Genomic DNA, 25895 nt, shown 5'->3' with positions numbered 1-25895 from the left:
AAGAGAGCGAGATTCAAAGCGAGATTTTAGGAGAGAGCAAGATTCAAAGCGAGAATGTTGGAGAGAGCGAGATTTAGTTTATATTGACTAATCAGAGAGCAAGATTCAAAGCGAGAATGTTGGAGAGAGCGAGATTTAGTTTATATTGACTAATCTGACTAACATTGAACTTGGTAAAATGAAATGGTTAAATAATTGAAAAATGAGATTATTCAGGAATACACATTGAATGCTAAGATTATGCATTGAGTTTCTGGTAGTAGATCCATAATCAAAAAAGTGTTTGTGATTGTTCCAGAAGAAATGAAAGCTAGTAATCATTAATGGAAAAATAACAACAATAACAGAGAGAGCGAGATCTTAGGAGAGAGCGATACTGAGAGAGCAAGATCTTAGGAGAGAGCGAGAGTGAGAGAGCAAGATCTTAAGAGAGAGCGAGAGTGAGAGAGCAAGATCTTAGGAGAGAGCGAGATCTTAGGAGAGAGCGAGATTGAGAGAGCAAGATCTTAGGAGAGAGCGAGAGTCTTCACTTTATTTGAACTTTCCATAGAAATATATATAAAAAAAGAAAAAAAAGAGCTAATAATCATTAGACTATAATTGAATATATTAGATTATTATACTATAATTGAATAATCATTAGACAACAAATTGAATATATTAGATTATTATACATTATAAATTGAATATATTAGATTATTATACTATAAATTGAATATATTAGATTATTATAATGTAAAACTTTATTGATTATAAAAAAAAAAAAAAAATTGAATATACAGTAGATTATTATAAAAAAAATTGAATATACAATAAAATGAATATATAATAAAAAAAATTATTTATTATTCAATCCCTAACTATCTGGAGCCCGTCTTAGTAACGAAGGACACTTCCTTCGATTATGTCCTAACTGGTTACAAAATCCACATCGTTGTCGAGTGGTTGGTTCTGTCCAATCCATCTCGTTGTGATAACGTGAACTTTTCGGTCTACCAGGTCTTCTCAACAACGATGGATCAGGATGTAAGAGGGCATATTAGGGTGCGTGATCCAGTAATCTTCATGCGGTATAGGTTGAAATTGAGGAGAGTAACATTCAGCATACATTGACAATTTGTAGTAGTCCTCAATAAAATCTTCGTAGTTCATGTTAAAATGTGAGCAAACGACCATAAAATGCGAGCATGGAATGCCGAATGCTTGCCACTTGTTACATGAATAGTACCGCTCGGTATGATGGCTTGTTCGAGATCACTAAGTATGAAACACCTGAAAGAAATTATAACACACGAAGAGGTGTGTTTAATTTCAGATCGACATGCTGGTATAATTGCAGCAGTAAACAACCCAGCAAATGGTTGGACGGGATCGAAATGTTACCATCGTTTCTGCTTACGACATATCGTCAGCAACTTCAATAAAAAGTATAAATTTAATTCATTGAAAAATTATGTTTATCGTGCCGGGTGTCAATTTCAAATTCGAAAGTTCAACAAAGCAATTGAAGATATCAAAGGAATAAATCAAAGTTGTCTGAGTTTTTTTGACAACATTAGTTTAGAGCAATGGACTCAAGCATATGACGGAGGATTCAGATATGGGTGGATGACGAAAAATCTATCAAAGTGCATAAATGGAGTCCTCAGAGGAGCTCAAATGTTGCCTATAAATGCTCTTACTCAAATAACATTCTTCAAATGCGTGAACTATTTCGAGAAAAGAAGAGAAGAAATAAGGGATGCATTGGAGCGTGAGTTTTTCGAGAAAAGAAGATAACATTCTTCAAATGCGTGAGTTTTTTACATTATTCTTTACCCTCATACCTTTCTCTACTATTCAATTATAGTCAATTTTAATATATATTTTTTTTCAGATCATGGCTTTAAACCCAAGACCTGTTGATCCCGATGTTTTGTACGACCAGTCCATTCATCGATCATATGTTGTATGGCGAGATCGTACTGCTGGAGAAATATCTTGCAGACGTCGAGAGGCAGTTCTCCAGCGCACTATTCCGCTCCACCCTCGAATACTACCACTACTACGCACATCTGGATTCTATGGGGTTGCCATATTGGGATTTATTCAATTGGACTGACATCTGATCATAGCCTTGGTCGAGAGATGGAGGCCTGAGACGCTTACATTCCCATAGAGTGCACTATCACTCTACAAGACATAGAAGTGTTGTTGGGGTTATTTGTTGACGGTGAGCCGGTCACCGGATTGATATACGATGACTGGTTAGAAGTTTGTCAACTGTACCTCGGTGCGACCCCACCTGCCGACAAGATTAAAGGATCGAGGTTAAGTTTAATATGGTTAGGAACACAATTTCGTGAGCTCACAGATGATGCAGACGAGGAAACCGTCATAAGATATGCGCGAGCATATATACTACAAATGATGGGTGGAAGTCTGTTTTCAGATAAATCAAGTCATTTTGTTCACTTGATGTTCCTGCCACTGTTAGCTAACCTCCATGATGCGGGTCGGTATTCGTGGGGTGGAGCATGCTTGGCATGGTTGTATAGACAACTATGCAAAGCAACAAGACCTGAGGTTCAAGAGATAGCTGGGCCTCTCATATTTTTGCAACTATAGGCTTAGGAGTGATTTCCAACAATGGCTCCACAGCTACATCATGTTAATGATGCTCAGTTAGTTGGACGAGCCTATGGTTCTCGGTAGGTTCAAGACAAATTTTGTGTGACTAGGACCGCCACACATGTAGTCAACCAGTATAGATACATGTTTGATCTGCTTCAACCTGAACAGGTACATTACACTAAACCTAATTGATTATTTTATTCACATTTTTATTGTATTTGTCTTTAATATTCTCTAATATAATATTTTGTGTTTCAGGTTATTTGGGAGCCGTACAAAATTATTGTGCATACTTTGCCTAATTTTTGTACGAATGGTCAAAACATATGGCGGACGATGAGTCCTCTCATATGTTTTCACATTGGTGAGTGGCATCTTCCTGACAGGGTGATGAGACAATTCAGTTTTCAGCAGGATATCCCATCGCCTTGTAATATTGAACCCGTACTGCATGATATTAACCTAAGGACTAGAGATTGGTCCGAAAAAGTTGCACATTTGGTAGTGCGATGGCACTATCGTGCAAGGTTTATTGCAGTGGGGGTTTCTCTTGAACAGTTTGACACAGATGTCACTCCAGAATATATTCATTGGTATAATAATATCACAAGACGCTGCGTCACTCATCCGGGAGCAGCTGTGGGTCATCTGGTAGATGAATGAATATTATCTAATTATTTTTAATTTAAATTTATTTTAAATATTGTCTAATTGTTTTATAATTCACAGAGATCGAACAACAGAAGACTCCGTGAGGTTGCGAATGATCCGAACCAGGTTCTTACTATATGTAGTGACAACCAAAGCTATATGGAGGAAATTCATTATATGTATGATATACCTATTGTTCCTCCACCAGCTCCTAGACGTAGAGGACCTGTTCGGGAAAGAGGATGAGTTTGATGAGGTTGCACATAATGTGGAAGAGTTTCCCCCTATGATGCAGACGCAAAGTCAAACTGATTATGTTAGTCCGATGATGATGATGCCAACATTTGGTTCAGGACATTATGACTCAGAGGCTGGTCCTTCATCTTCATACGTGCATGGACATGGTCGGGGTTGTGGAGAGCATAATGAATATTTATATTATGAAGCGCCTGCAGAGGTACCAGAGCAACATCAAGAAGAACCCGATCAACCTCAAGTTCGAAGTCGACAACGACAACCAGCTCGAAATCGACGACGTCCGCCTTGTGGGACACATTGATTTTTGTAATTATTTTTATATAAATGAGATATTTAATTTACATTTTTTTTACTTTTATGAGTTATTATTTTTTTAATTTATTCTTTTTAGAGTTTAAATAAAATAATAAAATATTTTTAGAAATTGTTTTTATAAAATGAAAAATTAAAATAAAAAAAAAAGAAAGGAAGAAAGGAAGAAAGAAAGAAGAATGTGGAATGTATAAAAATTAAAAAAGAAAAAAAGAAAATTTGTACGGTATTCTCGCTCTCGCTCACACTCAAAATCTCGCTCTCTCAAACTCTCGCTCTCTCACAATCTCGCTCTCGAATTTGATTGGGAAGTTCAGTGGCAAAAAGGAGGAGATTCATTAGCTCGTTATTTAGTCAGAAGATGACAGAATCCGTAAAAATTATTCAACAAGCTTTGGAAGGAATTCCAGGGGGACCTTATGAAAATTTAGAAATACGATCTTTTGATAGAGGAAGGTCTCCGGAATGATAATTAAACAGACTCAATAATAATGTTAGGAAGGGTAAGGTTGAGGGTTCAAAGTTCGACGTACAAATGAAAGGAAGGTCGAAGGTCAAATTTTGAACCCTCGACTTATTTAAAAAAAACAACAACAATATTTTTACAAATAGTTTGAAAACAACAATATTTTCCTAAATAGTTTCTAAAAGGACAATATCCTTTTAATTTTCCCAATTTCCATCCCCTATAAAGACGGGATGCAAAGAAGTTTTTAAAAAAATAATAATAAACATTGGTCAGTAAGCATTTTGTTTTTTTTTTTTTAAATAAAAATAAATAAACTTATGTTTTCCCTTTTTTATTTCTTTTAGTTTCAATTTTTGATTTTTTAAACCATTGGTAAAAAAGTAGATAACTAAGAAATAAATTTGAAGGTGAAAGTAAGATATATAGGCTTAATTTTCAAAACAAAAACTAAAAAAACCAAATGATTACCAAACGAGACCAAAATATTTAGATTTCAGTTTCTTGTAAAGACTGAACCCTAAGAAATACAGATACGGATACAGGATACAATATGATATGACGATATGTTAATTTCTAAAACACTAAGATACGGATACGTTGAAGATACATTATTATGTGTGTGTATATATACACGATAATGCCCTATTAATTGTTATAATACTTATTTCAAGTTAGATTAAAACAGTAGATGATGAAGATTGAAGAATGAAGTCGAGGATGAAAGGAGGTGTGAATCATGATTTAGATAATGAGAGATAATAGAAGAATGAAGAATTTATTCGGTTTCGGGTTTTTTCTTTTAACTTTTTATGTTTTTATCATTTTTTTTATTTATTTTGTTTTGGATTGCTCAATTTAAGTGGATTTTTATGTTTGAGAGTGATTTTAAAATGGTTAAAATCACTTTTGTCAATTTCAAAATCAACGTAAAATATGTTTAATCCTTCAAAACTAATTTTGATGACATGAAAATTGCAATTACAAGTGAAATTGAAAACTAAATTAATTTTGAGTAATTAAAAGCGTGTTTTTTTTAGTGATTTTAAAAATGAAAAAAGTGATTTTTGATGATTTAAAAATCATTCCAAAACTTGCACTTAAATAAAATGGGTTGTCGGTTGGATTTTTTAAGTAATTGGACATAAATTTGAAAAAAAAAAAAAAAAAAAAAAAAAAACGTATCCCTTTCACGTATCTGAAAGCATATACTCGTATCTGAAAATTAAAAAATCAGATACTTCAAATCACATATTTGCTACGTATCTGGACGTCCCCGTAATATCAAACATGTATCTGTCACGTATCTATATATATTTGTATCTAATACGTATCAAATGTCGATTCTCTGCACAATTAAAAGTATTTGTACTTCCTATACTGAACCTAATAAGATAAATAAATTACCTCTATTTTTACAAAGAGTTTCCACACAACCAGTTTTTTTACATTTTTTTTTCAAAATCATCCTATTTTATCACTTAATCTAAGAAATAGTATTATAAGTTTAACTTTAAAAAATAAAATAAAATAATTACCAAATGATATTCTCTCACCACCTGTGCTCGAGTTACATCGTCCTCTGCCACATGGATCGAGGGAATTTTAGACTGAGCAAAAATGATGTCTTCCACAAGTGTTTTTTTTTTCCTGTTTTCTGTCATTGTTCTATGAAAAACACAATCAATTTAAAGTAACATTTCGCCTAGACCTATTCATCAAATGGTTTCTAGTACAACTATAAATATAGCAACTATACTCAAAGTGATAAAGAGCTATAGCACAATGTAAAAAAAAAAAAAAAGCACAAATTACGTCCGATCCATAAAAATGTTCAACAAATCCAATTGATGTCTATCACCGATAAATCTAGTGTTGATATAGAAGTCTATGAATTTATTACTAATACATTGCCACTTGTAGATTTCATAAGTGATAGGAGGTTAATCACTGGATAATTTAAAAGGTCCCTAAGTAATTGAAGTTTATTATTTTATATGTCATTTAAATGTTGACATGACTTTTAAATTAAAACTTAGATTTTAAATTAAAACTTAGAACTAAATAATAGAAAGATTTAAATACCAATCCGATAATATTTCATAAGTAGTCTAAACTTGATCCATATTTCATAATTAGATTTCTGTAAATATTTTGGACCAAATTTACTTTGTAGTACATTCTCTCTTATTTAATTTTTATAGTATTAATTAAAATACTAAAGGAGATCAAAATGAATTTAATATTAATTATTTAGAGAGTTTTTTTTATTAATAGTTAGTTACTAAATATATCATCATTAATGAGTATTATCTATTTAACTATTTTTTGTTTTATTCCTTAATAAAAATACATGTTATATATCTCTAAATTTGAGGGATATGTTATGGTGGGTTATATTCCCAAAATTATTCAGCTACCATGAAACTTCTTCAAACAAATATCTAACTCGGCGAAAATTGAAATAATTATCATACTTCAAGGATGAATTTTACAATCTGTCATAACATTATTATATAATATGGGACATATATTTGCAAAATGACCAAATATACATGGATAGATGTGATAAAGTAAATGGGATATATATTTTAATAGAAATGAGACCAAAATTATAATATAGGATATATATTATATAACAAACTTAAGTCTATTATAACATCGTAGATATTTGAAATAAATCTATTATATATATATATATGAAATGTAGATGAAAATCAAGACATATTTATGGTTGAAAATCCCCCAAAAAAAAAAAAAAAAACTTCTTTTGATAATGATTTCGCTCTAACCATTTCAATTTTTGAAAAGTAACCTTATTCTCTCTCTTTCTTTCTTTTTATCATGGTTTGCATCTTTCTTAAATATAAAAGTTAAATTCTTAGCTAAATTCTAAAAACAAAAACAAATTTGTAAAAACAATTTTTTTAGTTTTCAAAATTATTAAAAAGTATATAACAAAGCAATAAATATAGAGATGCAAGATGTGTTTATAAGCTTAATTTTCAAGAAACGAAAAATAAAAAGTAAATGATTAGCAAATGAGATCTTCATTTTTAGTTTTTGGTTTTTGAAATTTATACTTATTTTCTCACCATTTCTCTTATATATTTTTCAAATTGTAAAAACAAAAACAATTTTTTTTTTTTTTAAAAAAAAAAGTAAATTTTTTTTTCTTTAAAAAAACTCCAAAACTTAACTTTGATTTTAGAAAATAGTAACAAAAAGTGAATGACAAAAATATAAAACTTATGGATGGAAGCATAAGTAAATTTTACCTTATATTTCTTTAGTTTTTAGTAGAGGTAAATTTTACTTTAAAAACCCGAATGATTATTAATTTCCCAATCATTTTCCCATTAAAACTATTTTTCCACCTTTCCAAAAAATAATATATAATAAATAAATACCGATGACGCAATAAAATAAATTTTAAAAAATAAAGGAAAATAAAGGGGCATTCCGAGAATTGAACTCGGGACCTCTCGCACCCTAAGCGAGAATCATACCACTAGACCAAATGCCCAAATCGATGATGTTTGGTTTATTAGAATATTATTATTTTAATACAAAAGAAACTATTTAGGTTACCGTCCATTCAAGTTTTATTATTATAATTAATTAAATAAATAAAGCTATTTTGGTCGGTCCAAGATACTTTTAATTTCTATTTTATTTTAGTTTATGTATTTTTCAGTTATTTAAATTTAATCTTCGTATTTTTAATGAATCTTAAATTTAATCATTCAAAGTTAATTTTTTTATATAAAAAATTGTTAAATAATAATATTTATGTAAGAAAATAAACTTTTTTAATATATTTTCATAAATTATAAAGTAAATGCTAATATAAATTAAGCGGTTTTAGAAAAAAATCAACAACAAACTAACCACATGGACTAAGTTTAATATTATTTTTTTTGGTTGTTGTGAGTATAGTGACATATTTTTTTTAGTACAATAAGGGTAAGAGAATACAAACCACATACCTTTTGGTTGTTACAATGTTCGTATCTCAATTGAACTATGTTTGCTACGACCGGTATAATGATACATTTAAAAGTAACCAAAATAATATTTTTAAACCAAGTTGTTATTGTTATTATGGTTAAAATACTTTTTTTGATCCAACACTTTGAAGTTTTATTTAATTTTAGTTCATGGACTTTTGTTCAATTTTAGTCCTTCTAATTTCAATAAATCTTAAATTTAGTCTCTCGAAGTTAATTTTTTATCCAAACTAGTTGAATAATAATAATAATTTTCATGCAAAAAATTCAATATAAAAAAAATGACATTCTTATCGAGAAAAGATACTTGAAAACACAACTAATGTTCACTCATAGAAGCTGAAACTTGCTCTTCTTTCCTTCATGCTTCTGTTTCCAAATCATCTGATTGACATATGATTACCGTATATTACTTGTTAAATAGTTGTATAGCTATTTGATTGCTTTTTGTTTACAATTTGATTACCTTCTAATGGGAATATATTCAAGAGTAATGCCATTTATATACTAAAATATACTCAAAATCCACTAATATACTCAAACTATTAAAGCAATACACTGTTGTACGAAAATGAAAATAAATAGTAAAAATATCTTTAGTGTACACAATATGATTGTTCAAACTGGTTTATTTCAACATCTTCTTTTATTATGACCAACACGCTTACAATGGCTACACTTTGTGCGATTTTCCAATTCACCAATTGATGGGATCTTTTACTTCAGAGGTCTTCCTCCTTGACGTTTAACAGTCAAAAGTAATGTTGCGTCGTTCACCTCTACAATACTTCATTCATTATGATTACCAACAGGACGAACTACTCCACTATAAGTTGATGCTAATGTGCTAGCAAAATAATACATTGAAACAAAAGAATACGAATTTAAATCAAGCTCACGAATAACAAACAAGAGCATGATTGCATGGTGTTTCTTTCAAATCCCAAACACGACAACTACGACTATTGCAATTCAACTTTACCAAAAATGTTTTACCTCCATCAAGTACTTGATACTCAAAATCACCATAGGTTTAACCTAAGTAATCAAATAACAATTAAATAGAGATCACAAACTACTAAGTATCAAATAGTAATCGGATAGCAATTAGATGACAATCAAATGACAATCACAAACTATATAGTATCAAATAATAATTAAAAGATAATCAGATAGCAAAGAAGAAGTAAAATAACTACTCAAGAAATACTACTCAATCTCCAGCCAAAATATAAATTAACAAAACTCATATCAAATGAATCTACGTTCCCCATCTCTCCAAATCTCAATAAAACAAAAAACAAAAAGATAAATCAAACACAAATTAAAATGGCAACAACAAAGTAAAGGAATCGAATTCCCGCGAAAGCGTGTGAACACTTTATATTTAGACATTCGTTCTTTATGGAAACAAAAACAGCAAAATAAAACATGCATTTGTAGGATCAACATTCAAACAAAAACATAAGCATGCTAGAAAAGATGAATAAGAGAATAAATCAAAACTCACCTTTGTTGATTCCTCTAGCTTTCCTCTTCTACTGTTATCAACGATCTTGAACTTTTCCAAGAAGAAGAACACCACCAACAAAGTTACCTTACTATTCTCTAGGATTCCAAAGAATTTAGAAGAGTGGCCTCCAAAAATTTTTGAGGAGGAAAATGGTAGAGAATTTCTAGAGAAATGATAGAGAGAAGGTGTAAGCTTGTGTAAAAAAACTCCTTACCAACTATAAGGATATATTTATATGCTCCAAGAAGTTTCTACCCTTAGTGTTAATTAATTAAATAGTCTTTATTTAATTAATTGACACATTAATTAAATAATCATATATTAAATCTTATTTTGTATACATTTAATTAATTATCATAAATATCATGTATTTATATTAACTTTCAATCTCCATTATTTTGTTACTACAAAAATTAGACTACTTGACGTTTTTCCAATGTCAAGTAAAGGGTATACCTGACGTTTATAAAAGCGTCGAGTATTTGACTGTCAAGTATAATGTGATAACTTTGGTCTGATCAAATAAGGGGTCAGACCGCTCTTAGAAAATGAAAGAAAAGCAAACTCTCATAGTTCGGAGCCCAGCTCCAACTACTTCTTCGTAAGTGAGGTGAGGTACTTCTTTCGGTTTGAAAAGGGGTCGCCCTTTTTTTGGTTGAAGTAGCCACTACTTTGGTCGTAGTCAGTTTAAACACATAAATCCAGTCCACTTACAGTACAGCCATGTTGATCAAAATGCAAAAGTTTCATGACTTGACCAGACTCCAAAAAAAGTCAAGAAAAATATTTTTTTTATACAATTTTCATGTCAAGAAAGATAATACACACATTGGTGGTATATCAAGTTTATTAATTCTTAACATTGATTACGTATCATAATGATAACTCTTGACGTTTTTTATTTGTCAAGTATATGTCTTTTTTTAAAAAAAATTTAAATGCCCCAATTGATATTTTCATTTTCTGCCTTGTATTCCAACAATACAATTATGTCAATTAAATAAACATTATAGATTTAAGATTTATCAACTCAATATATTCACTAAAAATTCCATATGTTCAATTATGACCTTTCATATGAACACTCCTCACAAATCACAACAATATTTCTCTTTCACATGTACATGCACAAAATAAAATCTCAACTATTCCTTTTGTATACAAAACTCAACTTTCAACAAACACAAAAGTGACAAATTGTTTAGTAAGTACCCTCTCAACAAAGTACATTATTTAATCTATACATTGAGCTTTGAAGTCTAAAGATCGATAACTAAGGGTCAGGCAAGCAATATTTAAGCAAGTTAACCTGCAAAATAGAATAAAGGGCGATAACATCAACTTTCAAAATATAGAAATAAGTGTTTAATACAACAATGACAAAAAGTCACGCACAAGGAAAAATATACATGATTGGCTTACTTTATGCCATAGAAAAAAAATCATACTCGAAACTTAAAAAATATCTACAACTTAAAGTTAGGGACTTACTGAAGGAACAATTACCTTTCGCTGCAAAACAAAGGAAGATGGGAGAAATTTGAGAAAATATAATAAAGAGGAAGAAGATTATCAACAAATCAAGCATATGCTAAAATTTAAAATAAAAGAATACAAATACATTTTCCCCAACTTTCACAACTTTCAAATCGTCGTTGGATTTGTCTGTGGATAGTCCAAAAGAAATCTCGAACTTCAAATCTTGGAGATTTTCGAAGGATCTTGATGTTCTAGGGTTGAATATCGAAGAAGAAGAATGTTGAAGGAGCAAAGAAAGATGGAGATTGTCGAAGAAAGAAAACGCGTGAAGTTTGAGTAGTTTTACACGTTTGAAGAGATGAGGGTATTTTTGGAATAGGAAAAGATCAAATAAAATTATTTTTAACCATATATATTATTTTAAACATATTTTTGAGTACTAGCATAATATAATTATTTGAAAACATATATGTTTTGAATTGTACCTAATTTTGTTTAATTTAAATTGGTTGTTTTCAAGTATAACAAAATAAGTCAACTATTTATAAAAATAGCAAAATGTTACTGTCTATCAGTGATATAATTATACCACTGATACCATTGGTAGACAATAAATTTTTTCTATATTTGTAAGACAAGTTAAGGTGTTTGGTAAATAAATACTTTGAGTATCATTATCATTGTTTATCACTTATTGACAGTGACATTTTGCTATATTTGAAATATTTTCAGTAGTTTCGCCATTTAAAATAATTATCAAATTTAAATTGTTGGATGAGAAAACTTTATTTTAGAAAAATAATTGTTATAAAAGATTGAATCAATTAAAATTTGAAATAAATGTGAAAGTATAAATCAAATATGAAATGATAAAAGAAATATTTAGAGATTTGACATATTTTACCAGCAATATTTCACAAAATTCCCAAACTTTATGTAAATTTAGGCTTTTTCCGGTAGCCATTTAATTTTTTGTTTTTGTTTTTTAAAATTAAGCATATTTCATCCACATTTCTTGCAATGATTTGCATCTTTCTTGAGTACAATGATTGAATTCTTAGTTAAATTTCAAAAACAAATATCAACTTTTTAAAAGCTATTTTTTTTTTAGTCCTCAATTTTTTTTTGCTTGGTTGGAAGTAGTGTCTTAATTTTAAAAAACAAAATAGTTACCAAATGGAACTTTAATAACTAGATTTCTTTATTAAATTTGGAACAACATTAACCTTTTGGTACAATCTCTCTCATCTTTAATTTTTTTTTATTAATTTGTTTATAGACTTTATTATTATATTTTTCTAATAATAATTACATTATATATATCTTTTTTAGAATATTACTTTTTTAAAAAAAATATTTATAATTAAAATGTGGGACGGAAGAATCGAATCTCAAACGATTAAAATTGGTTTGTTCATTTTTTTTTTGTTAACTAATATGGTATATATTCATACAATTAAGGAATATGGTAGTTATCTTTTTTCCTTACGTAGGACGCTCTACAAGATCTTTTACATCAGGGGTTTAAAGTATATTTAATATATTACAATATATATCATTAATGATCTTCTACGTCCCTTGCAATCATAGTTTTTTAATATTACTTTTTTTTTTGTAATATTACATTATTTCAACCTGAGTTATCATAAACGTGAATTAAAAACACATTTAATTTATTACAACGTATATGATTATTAGTTTTATAATTTTCATTATATATTGTGATTTATTCGTTATATATGATATAGTACATCATATGATATATTCAAACAACAAAACCATTCATTCAATTACTAAACCTCTATTTAATATATTAAATTGCATATTATACTTGATGTTATATTTTTTTTTTGTTATATATTGTATTTTATTTGACATGTTCTTTTTTTTTTTTTATTAGTTCTATAGATTTCACAAATGAAAATCTCTAGATGTTCCCCTCGTGTTTCAAAAGATTATCTGCTGAGATATAATTAAGATTTAAAATGTTGATGAAAATAACATAAGACATTGCTTTTGAAGGATATTTTTGGAAAAATTAAAGAAATAATAAATTCAAAAAATAAATTTAAATTAGTAGATAAATATTTACGATTTTCAAATAAGTTAACATATTTATTATTTATATTATAAATATTTTGATGCTTATTTTTTGTATTTTATAGATTTTTTTCTAAGATATAATAGAAATATTGATTTATTCTATTGAACTGAAAATTTAATACCATAACAGACGTTTGAGACTGATTTGGGTATGGGAAGATACCATGAGTGGGCTTGGGCTTCACCTAGGGAGTTGCACTATTATTATTATTATTTAAAAAAAATGGGGGGGAAAGAAGGTTCTAGAAAAAACTAGAGAGTAGAAAAGTAACGGTCTGACATTCTGTTTTCTATTTTCATACACCAAACATAATAAACTTTTCAGCACTCGTATCTTTTCAATTCGAACTCTCTAGAACCCTTTTCCTTTTAACAATTTCTATATAAATTCTCCTAATTTCTTCTTCTCCCTATAACTTCGCAATCTTTTTGCCCTAAATTTCAGCCACCAATTTCCTTGCTAAATTCCCATTTATCCTAGATTCTTTTCTCCAGCGCTTTGAAGAGTTACTATGGCCGGTAAAGGAGAAGGTCCGGCGATCGGAATCGATCTTGGAACCACATACTCTTGCGTTGGCGTGTGGCAGCATGATCGAGTTGAGATCATTGCCAACGACCAGGGCAACAGAACGACGCCGTCGTATGTTGCTTTCACCGACACTGAGCGCTTGATCGGTGATGCGGCTAAGAATCAGGTCGCCATGAACCCTATTAACACCGTTTTTGGTAAGCTCTCTTTCTTTTTCGCTTCAAGATGTAGTTCTTAGGAATTGTTTTTAGGTTGTTCTGCCTAATCAGGCGTCTTAGGCTATTGCTTTGATGAGTTGAACTTTTTTTAAGTTTTGTGTGCTTAGGTTTTTGAAATAGTTCTTGATTATGTTGCTTTTGATTTTCTTGAGTTTCGGTTTTCGTATACCAACAGTGATGTTGTTATACTAGTTCAACTGTTTGTTTATATTTATATCTGTAGTTTTCAGCTGAGTTGAGCGGATTTCCTTGTTTTGTTTGATGTTTGTGGAACTGTTTATTGATATTGATGAGCTTCTTTTGTATATTAACAGATGCTAAGCGTTTAATTGGCCGAAGATTTAGCGATCCATCAGTCCAGAGTGATATCAAGCTCTGGCCATTTAAAGTTATTGCCGGCCCCAGCGACAAGCCCATGATTGTTGTGAACTACAAGGGTGAAGAGAAGCAATTTTCAGCGGAAGAAATCTCTTCTATGGTGCTCATAAAGATGAAGGAGATCGCGGAGGCGTATCTCGGCACAACAGTGAAGAATGCCGTCGTCACTGTCCCAGCCTACTTCAACGATTCTCAGAGACAAGCCACCAAGGATGCTGGAGTCATTTCCGGTCTAAATGTTATGCGTATCATCAACGAACCAACTGCCGCTGCCATTGCTTATGGTCTCGACAAGAAGTCGAGCAGCTCTGGTGAAAAGAATGTTCTAATTTTCGATTTGGGTGGTGGTACATTTGATGTTTCATTGCTCACGATTGAAGAAGGTATTTTTGAAGTGAAGGCGACTGCAGGAGACACTCATCTTGGTGGAGAAGATTTTGACAACAGATTGGTCAACCATTTCGTGCAAGAATTCAAGAGAAAGAATAAGAAAGACATTAGTGGGAATCCCAGAGCTCTCAGGAGATTGAGAACAGCTTGTGAAAGAGCTAAGAGAACTCTTTCTTCTACAGCTCAAACTACAATTGAGATTGACTCTCTTTACGAAGGAATTGACTTCTATTCAACCATTACTCGTGCTAGATTTGAGGAACTCAATATGGATCTTTTCAGAAAGTGTATGGAACCAGTTGAGAAGTGTCTAAGAGATGCCAAGATGGACAAAAGCACTGTTCATGATGTTGTTCTTGTTGGTGGATCCACTAGAATTCCTAAGGTGCAACAATTGTTGCAGGATTTCTTCAATGGTAAAGAGCTTTGCAAGAGTATCAACCCTGATGAAGCTGTTGCCTATGGAGCTGCTGTTCAAGCTGCAATTTTGAGTGGTGAGGGTAATGAGAAAGTTCAAGATCTTTTGCTTTTGGACGTTACCCCTCTTTCCCTTGGGCTAGAAACGGCTGGTGGCGTTATGACTGTCTTGATTCCAAGGAATACCACAATCCCCACCAAGAAAGAACAAGTTTTCTCTACATACTCCGACAATCAACCCGGTGTTTTGATCCAAGTCTATGAAGGTGAGAGAGCAAGAACTCGTGACAACAATTTGCTTGGAAAATTTGAGCTCTCTGGAATCCCTCCAGCTCCTAGAGGTGTTCCTCAGATTACGGTTTGCTTCGACATCGATGCAAACGGTATTCTGAATGTTTCTGCTGAGGATAAAACCACCGGTCAGAAGAACAAGATCACTATTACGAATGACAAGGGGCGGTTGTCGAAGGAAGAGATTGAGAAGATGGTGCAAGAAGCAGAGAAATACAAGGCGGATGACGAAGAGCACAAGAAGAAGGTGGAAGCTAAAAACTCGTTGGAGAACTATGCTTACAACATGAGAAACACTGTGAGGGATGAGAAGTTCAGCTCTAAATTGGATCCGGCGGACAAGAAGAAGATTGAGGATGCCATTGAACAGGCAATCCAATGGCTTGACAACAACCAACTTGCTGAGGCTGATGAGTTTGAAGACAAAATGAAGGAGCTTGAGAGTATTTGCAATCCAATTGTTGCTAAGATGTATCAGGGTGCTGGTGGAGCTGGCATGGGCGGTGCCGGTATGGATGACGATGATGTTCCTCCTCCGTCTGGTGGGAGTGGCGCCGGTCCTAAAATTGAGGAAGTTGACTAAATTTGGTTTTGATTGTTGTTCTGTAATGTGGGTTAGGGGCGATGGAATTTCTCTTTTTCTTTTTCTAATGTAATCACACATTTTGGGGTTTTTTTTTTTTTGGGGGGGGGGGGGGGGGGGGAGGCTGGAAGTTTTTGTTTGATTGTATTTTATTCATCGCCAATCCCGTATAAAAAAAAAAAATACTGAGTTTTCTCTTGTTCTATTCGTGTTTTATATTGGAAACCATGCTCTGAGGTTGGGTGGGTGGTTCCACATTCTTCGACATTGTCTTCTTGCATTCGGCCATCTGCTAAATTGTGTTATTCGAAATTGATTATGTTAGGGGCTCCTAATTGACCAAATTTTGGGGCACTAGCTCAAATCCATACGATCAGAAATGCCAAAATCGTTCTCCTTCTCTATTAATAAGTGTACAACATTAGATTCATAATTAATCAATTCAGTTGTACATTATATAAAGACCAAATTGATACAACTTTATTTCTCAAACTTCTTAATTTTACTTTCCTAATTTTGAACTGCTTTCCTATTTGGGTCACGATTTGTCTAAACTGTTTTAAGCATATCGTGGACTACAAAATACTGTTTTAAGCATATCGTGGAAGGTCCTGTCTTCCCATTTGACTTGTGATTTCATGTTGGAATAATTTTTTGGGAACTTTGGGGGGGTCGTTGAAAGGAGATTATTATTTGAGATGAAATGTACAAATATTTGATGGGCATAGAAAGAATCAAGAATTGAAGTGATCATTTTGGCTCCAATACTATATCTCATCTCGATCTTCCAACGTTATCCGTGACATTATGAGGAAAATCACTAAAACTGAGCCAATAACGAGAGCGGGGGGTGTAGATTGAGCTGCAAACTCTCGAATCACCTCCTCCCTATGTCAATTCATTCCCTCCTCCCATCAGAGATGTTTTCCTTTGGGCAAGAACCTGGAATACAAGTTTGAATGGGGCATCATACTTTTATCCCAAAGGTTGATTTCCAGAGGTTTGCAGTTGAAAGAAATAAATCAGTAGAGAAAAAGAATCACCAGCCTTTCTGAATGACAAAACTTCAATTTCTTCACATGCTTAATTGCATTTCTTCCTCTTTCGATGAGAAATATGAATCTTGTTCTTATTTTCCTGCTTATGATCACCATCAGTTTCTCGAGTTAAAAATATAAGAGAGAAGGTCATGATTCACTAACCGTTGCTTGGAGCATAAATTTCAGTCCTGCAATGAGCTCCAAGAAGTATTCGTAAGCAGCCTTATGAGGTTCCTAGAGATTGTTAACCTTGCTTTAGATCCTATTACATTTTGACAATTGTAAAATGACAACTAGGAAAAACGATCACCTCTATGCTAGGTGGCAAAGGCAGCCCTTCTACTGTTGGAGCCTTCGGAATCTGAACATTTTGGGTACCTGTAGTATCATCTGTCAATGTAATGCTCCAAGAAGGTGGGTTTAATATGCCTAATGCCTCAAAATCAACCCCAGAATGAATCTCAATAGGACTAGAGTTGTTAGAAGAGACAGCATCAGCTAGAGCCTATAAGAGACACCAGAAAACAAAATAAGTGATGGAAGCTGATATTGAAGGCATTGTTTTGAATGCAATGTCAGACCCAGAAGAGGCATTAGCTCTCTATTTAGAGGCTTCACATCCCTAGATCAAACTGTTTGCATTTGCTCGAATAAGCTGTCAATTATCACCAAACCCTTAATCTTTTTAAGACGGTTAATGGCTTCAATATTGATCAATATTGAAGTGCTTGAAATAATGCAACAACAATGGCGGTGGTTAGTAGTTCGCACGTCCAAGACAGGCAGATACAAAATTCGTTCTAGATTCTAGTATTTCATTGGCAATTTGAATCAACTCAAATCCAAATGCAATCTACTTATCTCCTTATATATGCATCTCCAGATTCATCAAGAAAACATGGTACGTGTGCATTGAGATATGCATGTGTAATCGTTTATGTAATATCACGTTCAGGTAATATAGTGCATCTGCTTTTAGATTCTGAATAATATAATGCTGACTTACCATTAATGTCAAATCTAAATCTACATCATGTCCTTCACAGCCAAAATAGCAAACGTCTATCTGTGAACAAAACCAAGCATTTGAATTAAAAATGCTGGAGCAAAAACAAATTCGAAAATTGGTCTAGAAATATTCACCACCAATGAAATAATTGATCTGTAAATTATATCATTTTAAAAATTTATACCTATTCTAAAAAAAAAAATATTCACACCCAATCAATAAATTAGATGAGTATCCTAAAAGCAACTGGAAGGATCAATATTACCCTTACCCTAGCATGCAGTAATGTACTTTGAAGTTCATGAACCTAAATCCAAATCAGAGTTGGAATTGCATACGATCTTGCCTTGTATGATCAAATTCTAATTGTTCCCTCAAGAACGAGAAGATAGATGCCTGTACCTTCGGTTTTTCTACAGCTTTAAATGTATGGAAGGATGGAGTTTCAAAATCCGGATGCTTCAAAATAGCATATGCTCCCTCATTATTGTAACTCTTCTGACCAAACTGCATAAAATCCAAACGAGAAAGTTTATCGGAAATTTTAGTTCATATCAAATCCACTGTTGTACCACAAAATGTATCCTGTCACACAGAAAAATGTGAACCCATAACTAAAGAAGGGCAAATATATTGACTTATCAGATGAAAGAAATTTTTGGGAAAAGGAATAGCAGCTGTCACAAAAAAAAAAAAAGGGAAAAGAAAAAAGCCTCATATGATGAGAATGACTCTTCTTTGTATTCAGTACATGAGGAGCAAAAAAGATGGATCAACGGCTGTTCACAATTTTTTTATAAGAAACATATTCCTCAATAGTTGCTTCACCATTACCACCCAAGTATTAACATAAACCTCAGGGGCCATCCTTTCGTTGGAAATTTAAATGTTTGACAACCACATGCTAATGCTAAGGAATCAAGACACATGACATTCTTGGATGACTACTTCGTTCATTTCTATAAGCAAAATTTGTGAGAATACTTGATGTATTTTGATAACTGAATTGCAATTTTTGGGATTTGTTTGCATAGATTCACATTATAGGTACAAATATGATTCCAGAAATAGATTTGTTATATTATATTTTACCAAATGCTTAATTCATTTTGTAGGTTAAAAAGTTTATTTTCAATTAATATTTTATTACAAATATCATATTTAATTATTATAATTTGGTTCTAGAGTAATTAATATGCTCATATAGTACAAATCTATTGGCATTCCCGCTTAACCCAATCATATTTGAATGATATAGATGAATCAAACCTTCAACTAATTTACTTTAAATGTACATTGGGATATCATACTGTCATGTATAAATTATTCCTCTTTTGAGAATGAAATAAAAAATGAGAAGGAAAGAGAGCCAAATATTTTACACACTACAAAACAAATAAAATTTTGGATACTAGTGGTGTGGGATTCCTGACAATTCAGCCTGGCCCGTTGGGATGAGAACTTATTCAATGAGACTGCCATAATTTGGGTGCCTCTTAATAATCTGCACACCCTCTAAGAACTACGAGATACAATTTTGAAGTATTTTTTACAAATTACAGCTTTTCTCTCTCACATCTAGAGTTTCAAAATTGCCACCCACATTGTGACAGTCTCTTCGAATAATTTCTCCTTTGGAATACTATACAATTCATTTAGTACATACGTTAAAGAGCAATACATAATGCATCTTGGACTAGACCCATTCTTTTGCTACCCATCCCAATCACACAGCAGAAAAAACTCAACAATATTAGGAAAAAGAAAAAAAGAAAGAAAGGTCTGCCACATGGTAAACTATGGTTGGACCACTAACCCAGCTGCAAAAAGGTAGGCGCATCCCAAGATGCATGGAAGTGTTTTTCTACCTTAAATACCTAGCAGAGACTTGTTTGAAAAATGATAAGGAATACATCCACAAAACAGATTAAAAATCACTAAGTTTTTCCCATTCTCAACTTTAAGAATGTATTCAACTTATGGTTCACACATAGAGCAGTTATATGTGACTATGAGCACGTTATAATGAGCCCATGACTACCTCATACGTTTTCCTTGTTCAGTAGATTTATATTATCATAAAATATGATTTAATGACAATGTAAATGAAAGTATGAGGAAGCAAGGAGTTGGTACCTGAGGGAAATCTGGAGCGCTAAATAGAGTATATAATTTCCCTGATTCTATGTCGTGATCTGTGCTGTAACCCATTATCATATCATCAAAATCAATCTTACCATCCCTTGAATCTGGTCCTTCATGTGATCTAATGATCAACTACACATGCACAAGAAAAAGAAAAATAATAAACCTGTTAGCTTGGTATCATAACCCCTAAAGTTGGTTCTCAAACACAACTCATAAGGAACAAAGTTCAATTCTTTCCCTTTCTGGCTGAATGGTTATACATATTTTTCAAAAAGTTTTGTAATTACACATGGGCATAAATGTCAATGAGGAAAGGAAGGAAGGATAAAGAAGAAATAACTTTTGATTTGCATACTCAAAATGAACTCATAGAACCTTGAAAATTTCCAAGGTAAAATGGCCTGAATTTTCCAAGCTTTTTCCACAAATAAACTTATTCAATAATGGGAGGTTTGAATATCACCTTTAAATTGGACAGCTTTAAGAATGCTTCAGTAGAATCAGGACCCCATAATAGACCTGCTCCTCTGGCTTGATTTTCCCTTAAACCATCTACCTTAGAAGGATCCGACCACAATACATCTGCCAAAACTATATTTGGATCTTCATTTTTAGTTGGAATATCAACAAAAAACCTTTCAAGCTTAGATAAGTCTTGCAAGGATCCAATCTCTAGGTTTCGTGTCTTCCTTTCCTTGTCATTCTGCACATCAGGACTGCATGGCTTACGAAATAACCCTCCATGAGTTGTATATACTTTTCCAGCAATAATTGCAGCCAAAGGAAGTTCCTTAAACGTTTCCAAGCACCTGTGATATACATTTTCACCTTGCTCGCCATATTTCATTCTTACTTCTTTCTCAAAACCGTAGGATGATGAACAAATTCTGGTTTCATGATTTCCACGAAGCAGATATACTCTATCAGGCATCAAGATCTGTTTTGTGTATCTCATCAATAAATGAGGCATTAAGGTGTCAAATAGATGCATTTTCGAGAATAAAAATAAAGTAATTAATGCTATATTCTTTAAATCCTAAACATCCAATTCCTGCTCACAGAGCACCAATTTTTTTCTGTACATTCAAGGGTGCAGTTATGTGAAGGGGAAAAAAACGTAGTGAACAATGACCCATACTCAAATTTGTGTGTGCTTTACATAAGGGCAATGTACTTCAAGAGTTCATGAGCTATACTTTCAACTGTTTTTTCTTCTCGACGGGTAAAGATTTGCACAAATAGACTCGTTCAAAATTTTTCTATGGTATGCATGCTTGTTTTCCCCTTTTTTTGGTCTTAAGAATGCTGGTTTTAAGAATGAGTGATTGCCCTTTCCAAACACATTTGATTCAATCGTATCCCCGCCTCGGCCTTCTATTTTATACATTTAATAACAAGTAAAACAACTTCATCTTACCTTCCATGCCAATAAGACCAAAAACACCTCGAGTCCCCATGCTCCTCTGTCCACATAATTACCATTAAAAACGTAATACTGGCTTTTAGATGGCAAACTAGCAAGTTTGAATAGATGAAGTAAGTCATGATAATGTCCATGAATGTCCCCAACTATAACCACTTTTGAAACTTCTCCATGGCAGTCAATTTCCACGCAGTTCGGTTCCTTGTGAAGGAGACTTGCAGCTACATCGAGCATTGCATCTACAACAGAAACTGGCATGATAAGTTGAAACTCTGCAGGCGAGTAGTTTCTTGAAGACAGCTCGAGAGTTTTCATCATCTCTACAACCCACTCTAAGGTTAAGCTACCATTTGGTGGCCAACTGACAGAGTGTTTAACATGTGACAGGTCACAATATTGATTCTCAAGCCTAGCTTCAGCTACTGCCTGTTCATCTTCAACCACTACAATTTGTGTCTCTCCAAGTGGTACGTCATCATTGCAGGAATCAATTGGCTCGACCTCCAAACTCTCTGTCGTCCACATATCACTTACCATGCCCTATTAATGTAAATAGCATCTTCGTAATTATTATAGAAACGATTTTGAAATATATATATTACCATAAGAAAATTTTGCAGCTTGTAGCCCTACCTGTTCAACAATATGGGAAGGTTCAGTTTCCACATCTTTAGCTCCATCAACAATCCCGCATAGAAGCTCTTTCAATCTCAATATCTGCTGCATTTGCTGGTCATCCAAGTCTTTATATGACATCTTATTTAAAATGTCAACAATATCCTTGCACTTACCTGCCTGCATAATAGTTTGTCAATCCATGAATGTTTAACGAGGATCTACTTAAGGTGATTAACTATGCAAATCTTACCAGCCTGTTGATGTAAAAGCACATAGCACTAATCACATCATTTCTTGTCACCTACAACATATTAAACATTCTTTTAATTACAAATCTCACGTCCCTGTCCTAAGAGCAAAACAGTTATTATTCCACCAAAGCATTTTTACTTACCCTTGAATCACGGTCATTAACAATCCGATGAGAAATTTCCCTCAGCCTCATAAGAGAATATACTTGCTGGTCATCCAATTTAGAAAATGAGTACAAGTTTGTGGTGTCCACAATTTTCTGACATATATTTTGTATTGTCTCCAATTTATCATCCATATCTACAATAAATTAGGCCATTTAAATGTGACACTATATCATAGCAAGCCATAAATACTATGCAAAAGTATAATTTGCTAAAGTATATACAGTTTCATTATGCTATGACAGGTAGAGAACTTCTAAAATGAGATGGAAAATTCTATTAAAAGGAGAAAAAGAGATGAGTATCACAACAAGGTCTCTGAATTTATTTATTTATTTATTTTTGGATAAAAACCAAACTTTCATTGAGAAAGAATGCAAGAAAATGACTCCTAAGCCAATTGCACACTTCTAAGAACTCCTACACACAATTGACAACTTATAGAACAGATTTGTTCAAGATTGTTTTCCTTTCTGTATAACTCAGTTCTGAAGAAAAAATCAATAAACAGACACTTCTCTCCACTTTCAGCTGCACCAGTTCGGGTGCAAATATCAACAGAGGTCAAAGAAAATTCCAGGAACAAGCTTCTGTGCAAGAGGCAAATATTGTTTCTTCTGAATTTACTCGAAAATAATACAACAATAAATGTTAATTCATGGCATACAGTGGGAGTTGGAGAATATGGACGCCCAAACGTTCTAACCTCAAATGCAGCAATCATATTAAGTACTACAGCTAGAAAATGGCAGAGCAATTGTGTCCACGTCCTAAAAAAATCTCAAAGAGTGAGAGTTGGAGGATCCATGCTCCCAGGGGGTAAAGTGATCACACACACACTACCAATTTAGCTGCCTGAAGTGTATTTTACAAACGATGCACACTTGAATCCACAGTACCCATCACATATATGCAGGCATTCACATATCCTCAACTTCATCTAATATGTCTAAGCACTACAATCAACAAAATTACTCAGCAAGTGTGCAGGACAGTAGCGAGACAGAAACAGCAATGTTACAAAAAAAAACGGTGGTAGGAAGATTATGATCAGTTCAAGTTCAAATGATTTGAGTATTGAGAATTTATATACAAAGATAATAAAAAGAGCTAATTGCTCTCTACTAAAGCTCAAAAATACTTACCAGCCTGAATTGCTACATTACATTTACTTTGCAAAGGAAGAATGGGAGACACTGGTGGTGCAAGTGAAGCAGGCATGTTAGAAAAAACAGGATGTACCTGGGTAAATATTACACGTAAGTCGTACCAGACTGAAAATATGAGAGCATGATTACTATAGCAGAACCTAATGAACAATGGCAACTACAATTCTGAAAACGACGAAGAACAATATGCCGATCCCGATTACCAGAAATAAAAATTGTTCACAAATGCCAACAATTTTGAATCATAATTGAGTGGACAGAACTAGAACGTATATCGATTGAATACACTCGACTCTAAATATCTTAAACCCTACCGTTACATAGTGTCATAAAATCTACTGCATCGATATAAATGTTCGAAAATGGAAATCGATTAACTTCTTCTATGTACCACAACTTCTCGCTATTTCCACTCCGAGGATAAGAAAAGAAAAAAGTAGCAAGAATTGAGCTAAACACACACACATGGAACTCCACTTGAGCAACGTATCTAGCTCAGGAAGCCGCTGTTGCCGTAAAAACAGAGTAATAAAGATGGCGGTGCTATAAGCTTTGCGTTCGAGAGGATTGGAAGCAGAGAAGACAAAATGAGATGCAAGAACTTTAAGAATGGAAAGCGAAAAAATAAACGAGGAGGAAGAAAATACATCTTCGGTGTCGTTGTCGGAGGTTGAGAGCTCGCCGCTGTCTCTAGTATCGGAGGGCTTTTGGCGGTTGGAATTGGAGGCTGTGGCTCCGGCCGTGAGCTCGTCGGCAAATTCCATCCTCCCGCCGAACCGCAGTTGGATGAAGGGCTTGTTCGGAGACGAGAATACAGAATCAAGAAAACGGACTGAAGCACGGCCGTCACTGTTTTGCGTTTGTGTTATTACATGAACGTCCATGGTTCAACTAGTAATTACAATAATGCCGCTGCCAGGTAGTTAGTGATATTTTCTAGTCAAACGTTCCAACCACTCATTTGTTTCCTTTATTTTCGAAATTAAAATAATTTAGTCCCAACAATTTAGTAAATGTTAGTTATAGCAAAATTTGAAAAGGAGATTCACCTACCCTTCACATACCATCGATAACATATATTTTGGATAAGAGGTTAGCTCCAAAATAACACATCGATCTAGTGCTTATCATAGACACTTGATGCTTAAGTCGGTTTTTAGTACACGAAGAGCAAACCGTTTAGAGAATAAAGTGAATTTACTTGATGTGGCGTTGTCATGTTTTATATATATAATGAGACTAACCTAGACTACCATTCATCTTTGGCTCAGATTTTCGTCATCATTTAATCGATAAGACTCTCAAAGAGTAATTATTTCCAGGCTTGGGTTGGGTTAGGCATTCTAAACCCAACTTTTGTTTGGGGCAAGAGTTTAGGAAGTCTGGGCTTCATACACTATTTCTCATAAGTTTGAATAGTAAATATTATTCAAACACATGAGTTACATTTTTTTTTTATTTTCTAATTTAATCTAGAAAATTCACCGACCAATTTCTGGACGCCACCTTCGGTGACCTCCGTCGGCCAACTCCGACAGTCACCTCCGACAACCGTTACTGGCCAATCTCCGATTGCCACTTCCATCGACCCCCAAGCGAACTTCCGACCACCAACTCCAACCAACCTCTGCCTATCACAGCTAACTTTGAAAGATGTTAATAAAACACTTTTAGTATATAATAAACCAAACAAACTTCTATATAAAAATATTTTTAAAAAAGAGTTGTCAAATGTTTTTATGTAAGGAGTTTTTTTTAATCAAAAGTGTGAAAATAAAAATGAATTTTTGAAAAATATTTTTTTTTTTTGAAGAAGTATTGTAATTAAAGTGTGGGGTGGGGAATCGAATCTCAAACCACG

The 25895-nt window shown here is 33.0% G+C and overlaps 3 protein-coding genes and 1 non-coding gene across 13 annotated transcripts; 2 read left to right on the top strand and 2 right to left on the bottom strand.

Annotated features, from left to right (window-relative positions):
• The first annotated feature begins 799 nt into the window (after nt 1-799).
• On the top strand, nt 800-3823 carry LOC150035460 (serine/threonine-protein phosphatase 7 long form homolog). Of its 2 annotated transcripts, XM_090314938.1 has the most exons (4): nt 800-1793; nt 1877-2781; nt 2872-3264; nt 3343-3823. In XM_090314938.1, the coding sequence occupies exons 2-4, from the start codon at nt 2755-2757 to the stop codon at nt 3508-3510; spliced, it is 588 nt and encodes a 195-aa protein (XP_090171064.1). In that variant the 5' UTR covers nt 800-1793; nt 1877-2754; the 3' UTR covers nt 3511-3823. The 2 variants fall into 2 exon arrangements, with proteins under 2 accessions (XP_090171064.1, XP_090171063.1); XM_090314937.1 differs by having other exon boundaries at nt 800-2781.
• A 3931-nt stretch (nt 3824-7754) lies between these two features.
• Nucleotides 7755-7826, bottom strand: TRNAP-AGG (transfer RNA proline (anticodon AGG)). Its single transcript has one exon. It is a non-coding gene; the product is annotated as a tRNA-Pro (tRNA).
• Nucleotides 7827-13680: 5854 nt separating this feature from the next.
• Nucleotides 13681-16414, top strand: LOC120079730 (heat shock cognate 70 kDa protein 2-like). Its single transcript, XM_039034078.2, has 2 exons — nt 13681-14131; nt 14467-16414. Exons 1-2 carry the CDS (start codon nt 13918-13920, stop codon nt 16209-16211), a joined length of 1959 nt encoding a protein of 652 aa, XP_038890006.1. The 5' UTR covers nt 13681-13917; the 3' UTR covers nt 16212-16414.
• Nucleotides 16415-16882: 468 nt separating this feature from the next.
• On the bottom strand, nt 16883-24874 carry LOC120079729 (serine/threonine-protein phosphatase 7-like). Of its 9 annotated transcripts, none has more exons than XR_016530240.1 (14): nt 24682-24870; nt 24011-24107; nt 22844-23001; nt 22700-22750; nt 22465-22626; nt 21826-22371; nt 20872-21345; nt 20397-20537; nt 18532-18767; nt 18258-18317; nt 17562-17756; nt 17414-17485; nt 17255-17348; nt 16883-17153 (listed from the first exon to the last, which is right to left on the bottom strand). XR_016530240.1 is itself a non-coding variant. In XM_039034072.2 (14 exons), the coding sequence occupies exons 1-13, from the start codon at nt 24796-24798 to the stop codon at nt 17295-17297; spliced, it is 2232 nt and encodes a 743-aa protein (XP_038890000.2). In that variant the 5' UTR covers nt 24799-24874; the 3' UTR covers nt 16883-17153; nt 17255-17294. The 9 variants fall into 9 exon arrangements, 4 of the variants coding, with proteins under 4 accessions (XP_038890000.2, XP_038890001.2, XP_038890003.1 ...); XR_016530241.1 differs by having other exon boundaries at nt 17259-17348; XR_016530242.1 differs by having other exon boundaries at nt 17562-17629.
• Between the last annotated feature and the right edge of the window lie 1021 nt (nt 24875-25895).

Source organism: Benincasa hispida, chromosome 6 (assembly GCF_027475165.1).
Source record: "Benincasa hispida cultivar pf3 chromosome 6, pf3_genome.v1.1, whole genome shotgun sequence".
In the NCBI taxonomy this organism is placed as follows: Eukaryota; Viridiplantae; Streptophyta; class Magnoliopsida; order Cucurbitales; family Cucurbitaceae; genus Benincasa; species Benincasa hispida.
This window is presented reverse-complemented; position numbering and strand designations above follow the sequence as displayed.